The sequence below is a fragment of the Emydura macquarii genome, unplaced genomic scaffold, assembly GCF_026122565.2.
Source record: "Emydura macquarii macquarii isolate MOO-44397 ecotype Brisbane River unplaced genomic scaffold, CSIRO-AGI_Emac_v2 contig_1253, whole genome shotgun sequence".
Taxonomy (NCBI): Eukaryota; Metazoa; Chordata; order Testudines; family Chelidae; genus Emydura; species Emydura macquarii.
In genome coordinates, this window is record NW_027131390.1 from 18,256,025 (window position 1) to 18,273,506 (window position 17,482).

Sequence of the window (17,482 nt, forward strand, 5' to 3'; positions counted from 1 at the left end):
CATACAATGGAGAGAAGACAAGATAGGACTGCATGAAAGGCTGGACCACCGTAACAATGCATCTATAGAAAGAATGGTTAGGGTTGAAATTCAGAGAGCCTCAAACGAGGCTTCATCTTTTACACTCCCAAACTATGTGTACAGGTATTTGCAGCTATAAAATTGTATGTGCAACTGTGTTTGCTTGCAAACAGTTTACATGTTATTACACTCATACATTCATTTTTGTGAATATGATCAGAGGTTGCTGAAAATGTGGCCTAAACTTGAAGTTTAGCTTATGTGCAGCAAACGTTCAATGATGGGAAATGGAGCACAGTCCTCTCTGCCAGATCAATTTACCTGGAATGTAATGTGCTCTGGGATTGTGTGCATTCAAATTTTAAGATGAACTTCAGCCCAGGAACCCAACAGGCTGCCAGACAAGTTGTATCCCATAACAGGAGGCATGGGTGAGTGGGGGGAACTGAAGACTATTGCAGGAAAGATTTATATGAGGCTCAAAGGAGAAGGGAGTCTGACCTCAGAAAGTTTAAATATGTAACCATCTCACAAACTCCAGTCTGTACCTGAATCTCAAAAGTCAAGGCTTGTGCATACCCCTAGTGTGTTTCTGTTCTGGGACTTTAGAATCAGTTCAAACTGTGCTGCTCCTTGTTATACTTAATATAATCTTTTCACTCCCACCTTGCCATCCTCACTACATTTGTTGTATCCACCTGTTGTTTCTCATCATATGTTAAAAGTACAAGCTCTCTGGGACAAGGACTAAACAATTGATTACAGCACCTAGCCTTGATCCCTGATTAGGGCCTCTAAATGCTATCACAAGACAAATAATTATAGTAATGTCAATTAAATTACCTTGATAGCTGTTTGGCCCAAATTAAGGGCCCAATCTTGCCCCCATTGAAATCAGTGGGCCGTTTGTTATTGACTTCAATAGGAGTTGGAGAGGGTTGCAAGCTAATACATCACATTTGTCCTGTTTTCCTTCAAGAAGAATTGTCTGAATTATGTTATGAGGCCTCTCCCACTATTAAGAAGGTATGTTACATCAGCTGTTGAACTCAGCATTGCCACCCATGAGTAGGTTCCAATACCATTAGGGGAGGCACCCTCAGGGAGTGACACTGTCACAATATGGTGCTTGTCACTGGGCCCTGTCATGACAAAGATCCCAGATGGGAGCCACATGAGTGCATGGTCCCTCCTAGAAGATCTAATGCAGGATCGTGTCTTATGTTGGTATAAAATGGGAGTAAATGCATTGAAGTCCAAGTTAATAAGTGTAAAACCTGTGGAAGGAGAAACAGAAACAAGTCCTATGTGTATGACAGGAAAATTAATGGTTAATTGTCTATTTACTGTGGTATTATTTCTAAAATTTTATTCTTACATTTATGTATTAGAGTCTGTCCTCTTGAAATTCATACTAGCTAATCAGGTCAGCTGATTTCTCCTCCCTACTTCATGTGACCTGACAAGACTCAGAAATTGTTAATTAAATGATGAGACTCCTAAATTCCAAGCCATTAATTGAACTGTATTAGAGTCACGGCCAGGAATACTTATCTGTGAATCTGCTTTTTACTGCCTGCTTTATAATTACAGTTAATACCCCAGGTGCCTTGAGGATGAGAGACAATACAGAATGGATGAGGAGCAAACAGATTGGAGGAGGCAAGCAAAGAGAGTAAAACAAATCATTGCTGCTACAGGCAAAAAAAAATTAAATCTGTTCCCCAACATTGCTCTAGACCTCCTGAAATAGCCGCTTCTTATGTGTCTACACACAAAGAGCAAAATGTATACTTTAAGTTGACAATTATTTCTATATTTATATTAAGGATATGAACAAAAAAAACCCCAAAAGTAAAGCCTCTATGTGAGAGCACTGTGTTGTGTTGTTACCTCTGTACATGCTGCAGTAACCCTGACATCAAAATGACTGCTGTCTCTGCACACACAGTCCTTGGTCATTTAAAGGTGTAGTACACAGAAAATAAAGGCATCTTCATATCTATATGCACAACACTGAAGGGGGAGGAAGAATTAGGGGAAAGAACATTTTCTGCTGAGAAAACAGCTTTGATTAGCGCTATTAGCAGTGAACAATTTATTTGAGGAAGTTAGCCCTTTCCCTTTGTGGCTTAAACTTGCCACAAAAAAACTGCAGTATTTTTTTAAATAAACTTGTTCAATATTTACAATTGCTCAACTAACTCTTTATGCAAACATATTTTAGCTTGTGCATTGTTTCTAAATTGTTCTTTGCAAGCAATCATTTAGTGTCCACTGTTCAATATTCAAGCTGTGGTGTTGGTCATCATATTTCTTTGCTGTGATTGGATTAACATAATTTTTTATAATTACTCATGTGGGAACATGAGTTAATATGTGAATATGAGACTCCCATATTTGCCCATTTCTAGTGCTAACCATTCACATAATGAAAAAAATCTCATGGCATATTTTGTAAAAATAGAGCTGTCAACCCCAGTGATCATGACCAAATTAAAGATCAGCTAATTACTTTCTGCCTTTTTATATTTGCACTGTAGTTTACTAGATTTTGCTTCAATTCCTGCTCTCAATTGTTGTGTAGTGTTTCTGTGTGCTTATAAACAGCTGCTGCATTGTACCCTAGAGGTGTTTGCATTCCAGTAGTAGGTGAAGTAAATTACTTTGGCAGGAAAGGCAATGTATTTTTGAAAATTTGGCCCTATATTTCTAAAGGAACATACAAAAGCACTTTGAAAATATGGCCAAGAAGACTGCTAACACTATGTGAAATTCTGCTCTAGTGGAGTTTTGCTGGGGATGAGTTTGGCTGACCTGTTCCCTTCTGCCATCCAGACAGTTACTTGAATTCATGCTGAATGAAGCAAAAGTAAAAAAACCCTCTTTTGTCTAGCTTTTGATATTCATAAAGGGAAATAATACCCCCACTTTGCAGGCCTGTGTCTCTAATTTCAATGGTTCCAGTTCACGGTTGTCCTGCATCCAATTTTTGTCAGTTGCATCCCTTATCAAAAAATACCCCCAGCCACCAATTCATGCATACACACGATTCTGGGAATATGACGGGAAACTGCACTTTGGCTGTTCTCCAACTCCCCCAAGGGCCATAGTACCCTCAGGGATGTCCTAACTGGTGACAAGGACTGCACTTCAGCTACCCATCCCTTCACTAGGCTCTAGACTGGTGCAGGAATGGATTCTATCCCAGATCTTTATTAACAGCTGCCATCAGGAGTTCCATAGAAACCACAGCCCTATCGAATTCTCTGCGACAATTAAAAGGATTTGCCTTCTGGCAAGGCTAATTCATGGGATAGACTTACTGAATGCTTTGTTTTCCCCCCTCTCTGTATGTCTACACTGAAAAATCCTCTCTCATTGTGGTATAAAAATAGAGGTACAGATTTTCTTTTTTCTTTTTAAAGCCGTGTTAGGGTGTATTGCAAAATTGGATCTTTTATGAATTCAGCTATGAATTCACTGTTTAGTGCAGTTTTTTCCAAAAGGGGCATTGTGGGAAGGCTGTAGAGGGATTGTGGACCTGGTGAGGAGGGGACGCCCCTGGGGGGGCAGAGGGGTTGGAGACTGAACGTGACTTGCACTCATCCCACAGTGATTGTTCCTGTTCCATGGGGGCTGAGTGTGGCTCCCTGCACTGGGTGTTGTAACCTGATGCATGGGGTTCAGAGTAGTGGCTGGGCCAACTCTGAGTGGTGCTGTGGTGCCAGGTCGCAATGTCTGGAACATGGAGCCAGGACCTGCCCCGCAGGACAGTAGCAGCCACTGAGGGTAGAGGGCAGGGTAGGTTGCTCTCCAATCCCCCTACTCCCTGGGGCCTCTCCTCACCAGGATGGAAACTGGTGGTGCCAGGGCACAAAGTGCTGTTGCATGGTAGATGCCCCTTTGGTTGGGGAGGAGAAGGAGGACACTGATCTATGATTTTCAACCCCCCACAAATTTGGACCTTGGGTGGGTGGGTTGCCAAAAAAAAAAAGACAAAATGCAGTTGGTGGGTCGCCTTACTAAAATGTTTGGGAACCTCTGGTTTATAGGGAAATGAAATGAATGTTCTACATTTTTTTCAGTGTATTGCAATGTGTAAATTGCAACTTTGATCTCAATGACCCCTAGTTAGAGTTTAGTTTTATGAAAAAAATTTATAGTCCACTCTCATTGAAAAGTAAATTTGCTGTAGTTCTCAGCATCTTTTAGTTTATTGCTGTAATGTAGACTGTTATCTGGACCAGTCACTGTGTTCATTGCCAGCAAACTAAGAGGGAACTTTATAAGTTTTTGCTTTCATATATTATACAGTGTTTAAATGAAAATGACTAGCCCCCATGTTAATTTAAATAACCAGTAGCTGTTTTAAATCTTACTTTTGTACACCAACAGTATCCTGTGTTCAAAAACAACAAAAGAAAAGCATAAGTAAACAAACTGTCCCTTCTTCTCTGTATACAACTCATAGTGTTACTTTATAAGACACTTTACTAACTGCTTAGTGAAGGTGTAAATGCTTAAGGCACATAAAAGCTCAAGAAACCCACAGGAGCAGCAGTGAGCCATCAAAATGTTCTTCACTATACTCTTAGCCAGACTAAAATAATCAGATACCATGTAAAATTGTTATGGGCAGGGTGAAACCTCCTTATAGGTCAAGTTAAAACCTTGCTGAGATTGATGGGTGTGAACTTGCCTTCAATTAATATAACGATAAGGATATATTAATCACAAGCCCATATCTAAGACAAAGGGTTATGTGAACCCACATAGGGGTTTTTGCTTAGTATAGTTCGTGGTGTGTGTGTTGGGGGAGAGAGACACAGAGAACAGACACAAAGAGAGAGAGGCAGAGGCAAAAAGCAAGAAAACCAAGTAGCCTATGAACACAATGTGACCCTGGAAAAAATCAGAGAGAGAACTTTTGAGTTTATTGGCTGAAGAGGCTTAGGGCTGTGTCAGGGATCAGGGCCTGCAGCACAGCTAGTCTCTTTGCAGCCTCATCAGCACAACTGGCCTACAACAGACTGCCTGATTAGCCATGCAACCTGATTGACTGTAGAGACCTGCAGGCTGGCTCTTAAACCAGCAGCAGCCTCAGTTTACTGGCTTCTCAATGCTGAGGCTCACCTTTATACCCCTTCTTGCCTGATAACCTGCTTTCTCTAGTTCCTGACCGCTGGTTTTGACTGTTGGTTCTGGCTTCTGACTATAGACCTTAGTTTGACCTTCAATTCTCGTATCTGGTTTCTGATCTCTGGTTTTGAACCTTGACTCTGGCTCCTGATTATGGACTCTGGCTTGACCCGGAGGTCTGGAACCTAGTTTCTGCCTTCTGATTTTACCCTTGGCTTTGGCTCCTGATGACTGATTATGGCTCTGTTGCAATGGGAATCCCCAAAATAGGTAACAATTTTGTAACAATTTAATTATATGTATTTAAAACTTTTAAACCAATAAGAACCCAAATTTAACCATACTGGAAGCATAAAGGTTGAGGCCAAATTTGTAAAATGGAGGAAACTTGCTTACTGGCAGGCTGGCCATTACAATCATATGGGTTTTAAAACAGAGACAATAGAACTGATGTTTCTTTCAATTATATCAGTTTATACTAATATAATTCAAATGGCTTCATATGATGTAATTCACACAGCCTCTCTGATTTATAGTCATTCATAATAGTACAGGCTGAAGATTCACAGATTACACAATTTTCTATAAATAAATATTGATGGCCATTATCTCCAATGCAGGATTGTTCCCTACATTTTGTAATACTTTGTCCAAACTAGTTCTAAAAATCCCAAGCAAGAGGAATAGTTCCACCACTCCATGAAGAACTCTTCTATAACCTATTACATTTCAGTGCCAGAAAACTTTCTGATAATCATTGTTAATTTTCCCATTCTTCTTGTTAATTCCATTAGTAATTTCATCCCTACCACTATTTATCCATTTTTAAGGTTTAGTTAATTTTTTAAATCTATTCTGGTTCATAGATTCATGGATTTTAAGGGACCATTGCAATCTTGACTGATCTCCTGCAGAACACAGGCCATAATTCATCCAGTAATATCTGCAGTGAGCCCATGTCTTGTGGCTGAATAACTTGCCAAATGTGAACTGATGCAGTGTTGCCTTATGGAGTCTGCAGGCAAATAAAGTTAACAGTGGGTCACATTTATGCCTGATGTAAACCCACATAATTAACTGGAGTTACACTAGGAATGAAGGTGGCCCAAAAGCTCTGGGAGGCATGAAATCCCTCCAACAATCACAGTTGGGGTTTAAACCCCATTAAACCTAATGATGACAGTTGTAATATCAAATCTGATAATTATTTAGCAGAGGAATCCAGATATTCAAGGATAGTGGGTGGATCTTGAATAGAGTACTATAACTTTCTTTTACCCTCCCATTCTGATTCCTGACTATGATTCAGTTGCCAGAACACTGAAGGCATTTTCATTCAGTGTGTGCTCTGCAATCATTACTCAGAAGTACCAGGATCACTTCTTGAACTATAGGATTCAGTCGTTGGCATAACTCCAATGCTGATTCTGCTCATTTTGGAAGAATGTTTTATAGTTATAAATTGAGTTCTATAGCTCAGTCTTTTTTCTGAAGCTCCATTCTGTATTTTTACAGCTTGGAAGAATTAATAATAAACAGAGTTTATTGAATTATCATGATCACCTTCAACATCTTTTTTTTAAAGGATTTTAAAATATTTTAAAAATTCAATATAAAAATAGATTTTGTATCTTTTTAATGCTTTTTGTTAACAAGTTCTCTATCCACAACTGATACAGCATCTAATTTGTCTGAATGCTGTGCTTTCATCATAAATCACCTTTAGAGTATTTGTATTTTCATGATCTTGATTTTTATGTGTAAATCTCAGGATTGCACGTCCATACACATTTCAAATCAACTTCTCTGCCACTGCACAAATCTCCTGTGAGCACAGCCCTGATTAATTTTTACAGATATGGTTTTATTCTACTTACACTGTTAAGCCATTTCATCTACCAGTGTGCAGAGATGTCAAAAATGTGAGCATCTAAATGAAGCCAGAGCTGCCAACCTAAGAAAACAGAGAAAATGGAGATTTGAGAAAATAATGGTAGAGATCTTTTATATCCTGCTGAAATATAGTTTAGATTTATTTTTATTGCAGTATTTGAATATGTAAAAAGTGAACTTTGTTCAAAAAGGAAACTGAAAATTTCTTCAAGATTTCTTCACAGAAGCTGTGGACAAAAAGCAAAAATGGTTAATATCAGTCTCCTCAAATTAAGAGGGCCCAACTGAAGGACTGTCAGGTGAACAACAAAGGGCATATTCTTGATCTAAAATGATCAGTTCCACTCATTATATATTCAAGTACAAAGGCAGCCCAGTTGTTTTAAAAAAAAAAAAAAGGGAGGAAGGGGGGGGAAGAACCACATTCTCCCAGCCACACCAGTGCAACTCCTTGTCTTCAATAGGGTTGAACCAATGTAACTGAAGTAAGAATTTGGGCCAAACTTTTTTGATCTGGTTATAAAACCTACATTGTTCACAATGGTCAAATCCCCAATCACTTTCCTTGTTTTAAAAGTTCTTAACAGATCACTGCTTTCTCTGACCTCATATCCACACACTCTCACTTAACACATAGTCTACTCTTCTATTCTATTCTGTCTTTCTGAGTTCATATTCACCTGCACGTTCATTCTTCTAATCTCTTTGCCCTGCTGACCTCATTTTTCCTATTTTGAAATGGACCAGATAAATGAAATCCAGCTGCTTATTTCTGAAATACCTTGTTTTCATGGAATCTGTCATATGCACATCCTAATTAACATTTTGCTGGTTCTGTACAGCACACTGATTCACAGCTCTTAAATGAGGGAACTTGTCTAAATACCCACTTACAGTCATAATATCTTTTATTATCCATGATATCTTCAAAGTGCTGTAAAAACATTAATTTAATTAGTCCTCAGAACAACCTATGTGGTAGAGATGATTATTCCTATTTTACTGTTGGGCAAACTGAGACAGAGAGAGTTTAAGTGACTTGCACAGAAAATAAGTGGCAGAGCAATTCAGCATGCACATGAAATGTGCCACTGGTCAAATAATATTAAGGGTCTGAAAAATTGACAGAAGTGAGGACGTTCAGTGATAAGGCTAAAACCCAGTCCTGTCTCATTGTCTTGTACCTGTTTTAATGCAAGTGTCTCCAAACAATGAGCTTTGTTGTATAACAAACTGATGTGATTAAAAGAATCATATGAAATGTATAGAAGGAAGATTCAACCATACTCAAGTCCAGTGGAATAAGTTAAAGATAGAGATTCATCAAAGACACCGTATGGGCTAATCCATTCTTCCATCACTGCTTGACTGGATGCTATCGAATGTCACCCTTGGTTCTACCAGAGGCAATCACAGGAGAAGCATGATCCTCTAGAAGTTGAGGGTTTGGCCTCTTCAGCAATCCTTGCCCCAGAAGACCCAGTGAGTTAAAGAGTCAAAGTATTTTCCTCACCTAGTTACCTGTGCATTGGGAGGCAATGTGATCTTGTAGACAGGGCTCTGGACTAATACACAGGATGTCAGGGTTCTATTTTCAGAACTCCCACTATGACCTTAGGTAGGTCATTTCACCTCTCTGGGCCTCTGTTTTCCCGCCTCTGTTTTCCCACCCCGTCTTGTCTCTTTGGGGCACGTGTTTGTACAGTGCCTAGCACAATGAGGTGTTATACAAATAATAATTGCTAGTAGGCTGTAAGGCTAGGAGAGAGGAAGAAAAACATAGAAAAGTAAAACTGGGGAACTGACCAAAGAACAAAGGAAGAGGAAAAATACAACAGAATTGGAAGGACCTTAACTATAGAAAATAAGATGAGATTTTTTCAAATATATTAAATAATATAACCCCCCTTGAAAATATATATAAATAAAATTACATACCTTAACTCATAGCATTGAATCAGAGAAATTATAGACCTATAAAGTGATGCAGTCCATAGTAATACAATATGAAAATGACTAAGATTACATAATTTTCTCTTAAGAAACAGCATAGTTTTTATCCCCAGTACAGTATTGTTCACTACAGGCCATTTTCTAATGCATTGTTCCGTTTAATTGTAAAAGTTCCAGATGTTGAGTTTCCAAGCAGGCTGGATAAAAATAGATGACTTTTTTGGCCAAAAAATTTTAAAAATAGATTTTTTTTTTACTGAAATTGGATTTTTTTATTTTGTTGTTTAAATAATTTTTTTCTTTTTAAAATTAAATCTGTTTAAAATTAAATCTGAATTTAATACAAAATATGTTAAGGCCTATATTTATTAAAATCTTGTAAAATATTTTAATAAAAAATAAATATGCTGAATCCATGAGCCTCTATTGACAACTTTGAATTAAGGGCTTATTTTCTATATAAAGAAAGAATCAGAGGAAAAACATCTAACTTTTGAGGTCTAGCTTTACAAACATGTGACAACAGGTACTGTATTAACGGCTTGATCCTGTGGAGGTTCCAGGGGCTGTGGTACTGGGTGCAAGAGACTTTCAAATCAAGACAGGCATTGGGAATTGGCCTCTGACTACAGGAGACACCATCATGTATCTCATCAAGATCATCCACTGAGCCCACCTGGGTGGTATCTTACGTCTGTTTTATAGCTTCTCTCTACCTGAGCTCTGATTGTCTCATTTCTTAATTTAAAGTCACACCATTGAACTGGTGAAAGTCAGTAGCTAAGCAGTTTGTTGAACTGCTAAACTCACATTTGACAGCAGCAGCCTCTTCTAAAGGCACAGAAAGAATATTTTCTTCATTTGGACTAATTCAAAATTGGAAATTGACAAAGCAGGAAAACTTGTCTTTCTCTTCCAGTCTATGAATAACAATGAGGTGGCAGAGGACAAGATCTACCAGTTCTAAAATTCTGAAGGACAGCCTAACTAACTTAAGAGGCTGTCTCATTTTCAAGAGACTTAGGTGAATAGGAATTTGAAATCCAGTCACTTTGATGAAGGCATATTTGAAACAATATTTGGAACAAATTGATAAATTAAACAGTAATGAGTCACCAGGACCAGATGATATTCACCCAAGAGTTCTGAAGGAACTCAAATATGAAATTGCAGAACTACTAACTGTGGCAGATAACCTATCACTTAAATCAAACTTGGTACCAGATAACTGGCAGATAGATAATGTGCTGCTGATTTTGAAAAGAGGCAATCCTGGCAATTACAGAAAGGTAAGAGTAACTTCAGTAGCAGGCAAATTGGTTGAAATTATAATAAAGAATAGAATTATCAGACACATAGATAAACATAATATGTTGGGGAATAGTCAATACAGTCGTGAAGGGAAATCATGCATATTTTGGGAAAGAGTCAATACAACTGTCGTAAAGGGAAATCATGCCTCACCAATCTACTAAAATGCTTTGGGGGAAGGCCACAAACAAATGGACAATGGTGATTTAGTGGATATAGTGTACTTGGAATTTCAGAAAGCCTTTAAAATGGTACCTCACCAAAGGCTCTTAAGCAAAATCAGCAGTCATGGGATAAGAGGGATGGTCCTCTCATGAATTAGTAACTGGTTAAAAGTAAGAAACAAAGATAGGAAGAAATTATCAGTTTTCACAGTGGAGAAAGGTAAATAGTGGGGTCCTCCAATGATCTGTATTGGGATTTGTGCTGTTCAACATGTTCATAAATGATCTGGAGAAAGGGATAAATAGTGAGGTAGCAATGCTTGCAGATGATGCAAAATTACTCAAGATAGTAAAGTCCAAATCTGACTGTGAAGAGTTACAAAGGAATCTCTCAAAACTGGGTAATGGGGTAACAAATGGCAGATGAAATTCAATATTGATAAATGCAAAGTAATGCACATTGGAAAACAAAATCCCACCTATACATACAAAATGCAGGGGGCTCAGTTAGCTGTTACCACTCAAGAAAGAGATCTTGGAGTCATTGTGGATAGTTCTTTGAAAACATCCACTCTATGTGCAGCAGCAGTCAAAAAAGCTAACAGAATGTTGGGAATCATTAGGAAAGGGATAAATAATAAAACAGAAAATATCATACTGCCTCTTTATAAATCCATGGTACGCCCCCATCTTGACTTCTATATGCAGATCTGGTTGCCCCATCTCAAAAAAGATATATTGGAATTGGAAAAGGTAGAGAAAAGGGCAACTAAAATTATTAGGGGTATGGAAAAGCTTCCTATAAGGAAAGCTTAATAAAACTGGGACTTTTCAGCTTGGAAAAGAGACAACTAAGGGATATGATAGAAGTCTATAAAATCATGACTGTTGTGGAGAAAGTAAATAAGGGAGTGTTATTTACTCCTTCTCGTAACACAAGAACTAGGGTCACCCAATGAAATTAATAGGCAGGTTTAAAAGGAAGAATTTCTTCACCCCACACAGAGTCAACCTGTGGAAATTGTTGCTGGGGATTTTGTGAAGGCCAAAAGTATAACTGAATTTAAAAAAGAATTTGATAAGCTCATGAAGGAAGGGCCATCAATAGCTATTAGCCAAGATGGTCAGGGATGCAACCCCATAACTCTCTGACTGTCAGAAGCTGGGAGTGGACGACAGAGGATGGATCTCTTGATAAAATGCCCTGTGATGTTCATTCCCTCTGAAGCATCTGGCAGTAGCAACTGTCAGAAGACAAGGACACTGGGTTAGAAGGATCATTGGTTTAACTTAGTATGACGATTCTTATGATCTTAGGAACATTTTCCGAAGGTGACCTGAAATCAGTTTATTCACTGATTAATTCCAGTTAAATCCCCCCGTTTAATAAATCATTGAGTTGTAAATGTGAAACATGTTTTGATAAGTGAAGTCTATGTATCCAAAACATTTAAGGTGGTTTTGTTTAGTAAATTTTATATATTGTTTGGTGTGTTTTATTAAAATCAAGTCACCATCCTAATTCAGCTTGACAGAAATCATGAGCAAAAACTTAATTATCTAATAAATAAGCAATATATCACTCACTATTATTGAACATACAAAAATTGTACAATTCATAAGAATATTAAAATATTAAGCTATATAACTGCTTAAATAAATGTATATAGTTATATTGTACCCTTCTAGGTAGCAAAAAGATGTACCAAATCTAGTGTAAAGGATCTATTTAGTTGTAAAACAACATGTTTTAATGGTTATATCAACCAATGAGAATGCATCTTTCGTTAGAAAATAACTGAACTACAAATGGAAAAAATTATTAATATTGGTTATTTAAATTGAGGCATTCCACTTGGTTTTAAATCAATCCACCCTGTTCCCAAGTGCTAGGGGTTCTGCTACTTTCCTTGAGATTCCATTCCACTTCCTATCACAACCCTCTGTGTGAGGTTTCTCCTATTATTCAGTCTTAATTTTTCCATACTTAATTTGATCCCATTACTCCTTGTAATCTACTCTTGTGTCACTGTAAATAATTACTCTCCTTCCTTAATATTTTGTCATTGTATATCTTTAGTAATCTGTTAACCAAACTGTTAATATTTAGCTCTTTTAATCTCTTTTCACAAATTAATCCCTCCAGTCTCCTGATATTTTTTACCCCAGAGCTATGGCTATACCTCCATCTTGGGGTTCAATCAAACAACTCAGAATTCCCACACAAATTCCTTATACGGAATGTGTCTACAGGCACCCCTTACAAGATTAGGAACTAGGACTTGCTTTGGAATTTTAGGACTAGAATTAGACAAAACATTAAAAAGTGTCTCTAGGGAAAAATTCTGCACTGGCAGAGATATGAACTGGATGGTCTCATGCATCTTTCCATCTCTAACTTCCTATATTATATTACAGGCCACTGACTCAATGTGTAGCCTCAGGTAACCTCTTATTTTCTCTATGTTTCAAATTACATTAAAGGGCTCTAATAATACCACTGCCTCACTGTGGAGTTGTGAGACTTGAATAATTAATGTTTGTCAAGTGATTTAGGTCCCCAGTTAAAAGATACTAGAGCTATGCAAAGTAGTTTTGTAGTACAGTATTGTTACTCTATTCTGCTCAGTTATAACTAATTTTCTTGAAGGATTTCACTAGGTGGCACTGGTCAGACCAGTACTTCCAAATATGATTATGAATATGATGAAGAGTAACAGAGAAATGTCACCTATATAGTTTGAAGTGAACCTTGGTCAGAAGCAATGTCAGATGTCATGGTGCAGCCTAGTAATTCCTGAGAAACCTGCCTCATTAAAATCAGTTTTAAACCAGGCCTCTTTCTTTTTTTCCTTTTTACTGTCAGCCTGTCTCCCTAACTGAGCTCACAACTCTCCCTGAAGGCAGCAACAGCAATAGTCAAGCTCCAGTAGCTTTGAAGAGATCCTTGTGTGATTAATAATGTCACAGAGTTACAGCTTCATCATGGCTCTGCATGCCAATCAGATGAAAGTACATGAACTGTTGTAATCTGTGGCACATTCCCTAACTTCCTAGACTTTCAGACTGGTGTTGAGTTAGGGACTTATTATTACCATGTTGATTTGATCTCAGAGGAACCAAAGTTGTGCTGGTGTAGTTTCACTTGCCCAAGGAGTTCTGCTAGGTTGCTCCCAGCTATCCCTACCTTGAATATAAGTCAATTCTGTACAGAGATGAGAGGTCCCCTGTATGTGATGCTCCATCTTAACCCAAGCAGTATTGTCTCAGTTCAGATTACACTTCCATATGCAGGCCTCTGGCATCAAGGGAGAGCCTCCTCTGCATTCAAGTTGAGGGTAGCTACCACAATCAATAAAGCTGGCCTTGCATGCCTCCCAGAAGTTGCCCAAAACAGATACTTGTGCAGAGTCTGTATACTCTTCCCAGTTTTATGGAGCCATCAAGATGTGTGACAATCTGAATAAAGGAGATTTGGAGTTAGACTGTTAAATGTCACCTTGAAACAAACACCCTCTTTTACAATAGAAAGAGACTTTAAAAACTGCCAAAACATTAATCCCAAATGATGGAGTTGTTATGGATGAGTGATGAAGACTAATATTTTGATTCAGGTGTATTTGGTTTTGAGGGTCCCACTGTTCAGATGATGCACTTCCACAAATAGGAATATCAAAAAGGGTGACCAGTTTTTTAGAGTAAAAACAGTTACACTGTATCTTGCAGGAAGAGGGGCACTGTAACTCAAGATGAGCACTTTAGGAAAGAAGCCAAGAAACTACCCTGGTAAAGTTTGAATACCTTGGAGAGAAGGGAAAAAGAGATCCTGTCCTGCTTCTGTCTAGAAGGGCGTGCTGGGGCTGGGAGAAGCTTCTCTAGAAGATTTCCTTGAAGCACAGGACCCATACACATTCCTCCCCATCCCCCACCATACCGGGAGGCTGATATGGCACTTAAAAACTAGTACATCCCATTTTCCCTGAGGCATCTAGTCATCCTGTTCCCTGGGGAATGGAAAGAGGAAGGTGGCTGCACGTGAGTGCTAATGTGCTCATGTAACCTATGGTCAATTTCACTAGCTGGGAAGGCCAGTGGCTTGCTCAGGTGCCCAGAGTTGGCCGCAGCCGCCAGGTTACAAAACTTGTTTTGTGAAAGTGAGGAACAGGAGCAGGCAGTGGTGCTGGCAACTCCTGGAGCATGCAGCCACTCCAGCATTATGGTGCATCAGTCTCTGTTCCCACTTAGGAGCCCAAGATGGTTCTCTGCCCAGGTAACCCCTCACTGTCCATCCTGCCATGGCCAGTGTCCTCCGGTGCGTCCCCCATTGGGGCTAGGAACGCTACCAGCCAGCTCTACTCTACAGGAGGTAGGGGTCTTTTGGCAGACAGTGGTGGCACCGTGGGAGGGGGCGTGGACTGAAGTCCTCAGCCTGGCCCTGGTTCTGGCCAATGATACTACTCTAGAGCAGGCTCCACTTCCGGTACCAGGCCGGGCCAGCCAGGTCAGGTGAGGGGGCACGGCATGAGAGCTCTTGCCCTCCTCGCTCTTTCTCCCCCCATCCCATTCCGCCAGTATCCCATAATCCTCTCTTTCTTCTCTCTTCCAAGATGGCGTTGCTGCTGGGGGCTCCGCGGGGCCCGGCCGTTTTCGCTGCTTTCTATCGGCGAAGGCTGCTGGCGGCCTCCCTGCTCCGGCAGCCGGCGGCCTGCGCCCACGGCTGGACGGGCGGCAGCGGGCGGCAGCGGAGCCAGGGCACTCGGACCTACGAGGTGCGGCGGGGAACGTGGGTCGCGGCCGGGACCGGGCGCTAGCGGAGGAGGCGTCGGGGGAGCGCCGGGCAAAGGGAAAAGAGAGGCCAGTGGGGCGGGCAGAGCCGGGGTGTGGGCAGGGCTCAACCGCAGGCTCGGGAGAGATAGTCGGCAGTGGGGAGCGAAGGGCTGGGGGCGCTCGGGGCAAGGCCAGTGGGGCGGGGCTCGTGGAGGGACAAGGGGGGCTTGTCGGCATGGGACTGCTGCAGGGTGGCCCTGTGGGGAAGGGACTCTGGGGTCAGGCTCGGAGGGGACGGGGCAACGAGACAGGACCAGCAGGGCAGCACGGCCACGAGTGTCTGTAGAGGGCGGGGAGTGTCGGGGTTGAGTTTTTTAGGGGGACTTGGTGCCATGTGGGTTTCTGCGTGTTTTTATTGATAAACCATGGCTGGTGGGAGGGTTTAGTTTGTCCTTTTCCTTCTGAGCCTCTTTTGCTCTGCTATTGCTTGCTTGCCATCATTTTTTTGAAGGGTGGTTTCTTCTATTTGGTCGTCCTCACTCTACTGCTCTGTAGTTTGCTGGAAAAAATATTGCCGGGAAAACACACATCTTATGTGTGGGTGGATGAATACACAAAGCATGTCTGAGTTGACTTGTTTTCCCCATGCTCCAACCCCAACCATCATGTAATAAAGATATTGCACCTCACAAGGTTATTCTGGTGAAGAAAATTTAAGTGATGTTTGCTGGAGTGGGGAACTCCTGGGTGCTTTAGCATGGATGTGCAGAGACCTGAGTATGTAGCTTGCTTATTCTGTGGGATGTGGCTGAGGACCTAGTACTAATTCCACTGGCTTGGACAGATTTGGGCCTTTTGACAGCCATGTAATACTGTGTTTATGTTTTCTATTATACTTAAATCTATGGCTGTTAATTTTCACGCACTTTAGTTCTCATGATTTTAAAAACAAAGTTGCATGCTTTCTTAAGTAATAAGAACTGGTCTTTTAATTATGAAATGTTTATAACTTATAAAAATATTTAACACAAGAAAGTTTAGTTATATGCTATTTTGGTTTATGAGGTAGGGACATAAAAGGGGGCTGATAAAGAATAAGACACTCTTTATCTCAGACACTGGTTCAAATGTGACCCAAAATAACAGTGGACTGTTAAGTGGGTTAGAGGAAGTGTAATTACAGGCTTGGTCCAGTCTAGTGGAGGCACAGTGCCTGTATCAAAAAGTATCAGCATATTTGGTGGTAATGGCATTCTCATCTTGGCATAGAGGCCAAGAAAATGACTACTCTGAACCTTAAACTTCTGAAAAGTGTTTCTGAAGAGCATGTTGCACCTGCATTATGTGATGCCACATTTTTTGCAGAGGTACAGTTTTAAAATACTTGGGTTTTTTTACCTATAAAACCTTAAATTAGTTGGGCCCTATTAACCTCAGAGGTGGCCTGTCTCCTTATGGCCCTGTCTAAAATATGAAAATGGGTCATTCTAACTAGCAGATTTTAAACACAACTGTACACAAAGTAAAAACTATTTTAAAAAATATGTAATTAGTTGTCACTGGTTCTGAGTTTGTATTAAAAAGAAGAAAAAATTCTGATCATTTCACCCTGGCTAGTAGGCTTAGGTTTCTGCTAAGAAAGTATCTAATTACCAATCCAAACTACACCCATTGTACTCTAAAGAAAAAAAAAGCAGTCTATTATGTGTCTGCTATTGTATTAATTATAACCATCAACTTTATGTTTAATACACTTTAAAAATGTGTTGGGCTTGTTGAATACTAGAAAAATACTTATTGAATGTATTATTTGATGAATTTCACTTGTGTTAAGAACATAAGAACAGCCATATTGGGTCAGATCAATGGTCCATCTAGCTCAGTATCTTCCATCAATGGCCAATGCTAGGTGCTTCAGAGGGAATGAATAGAACAGGTAATCATCAAGTGATCCATCCCATTGGCCATTCCCAGCCTCTGGCAAACAGCAATCCCTGTATCCTGGCTAATGGCCATTGATGGACCTAATCTTCATGAGTTTATCTATTTCTTTTTTTAACCCCATAATAGTCTTGGCCTTCATATCATCCTCTGGTAATGTTGTGTTGTGTGAAGAAATACTTTTCTTCTTTTTAAACCTGCTGCCTATTAATTTTGTGTTATGAGAAAGAGTAACTAACACTCCCTTATTTACTTTCTCCACACCAGTCATGATTTTATAGACTTCTATC

General features: G+C 39.8%; 1 protein-coding gene and 1 long non-coding RNA gene across 2 annotated transcripts in view; both read left to right on the forward strand.

Moving 5' to 3' along the window:
- Positions 1 to 918: 918 nt before the first annotated feature.
- Positions 919 to 2,118, forward strand: LOC137153921 (uncharacterized). Its single transcript, XR_010919949.1, has 2 exons — positions 919 to 1,047; positions 1,615 to 2,118. It is a non-coding gene; the product is annotated as an uncharacterized lncRNA (long non-coding RNA).
- Positions 2,119 to 14,977: 12,859 nt separating this feature from the next.
- The window catches only part of ABCB7 (ATP binding cassette subfamily B member 7), a 64,008-nt gene continuing 61,503 nt past the window's right edge, over positions 14,978 to 17,482 (forward strand). Inside the window, exons 1-2 of the mRNA XM_067548259.1 lie at positions 14,978 to 14,985; positions 15,092 to 15,253. Coding sequence (XP_067404360.1) covers positions 15,092 to 15,253 — 162 coding nt within the window. The 5' untranslated portion in view covers positions 14,978 to 14,985. The remainder of the gene's footprint in view (positions 14,986 to 15,091; positions 15,254 to 17,482) is intronic.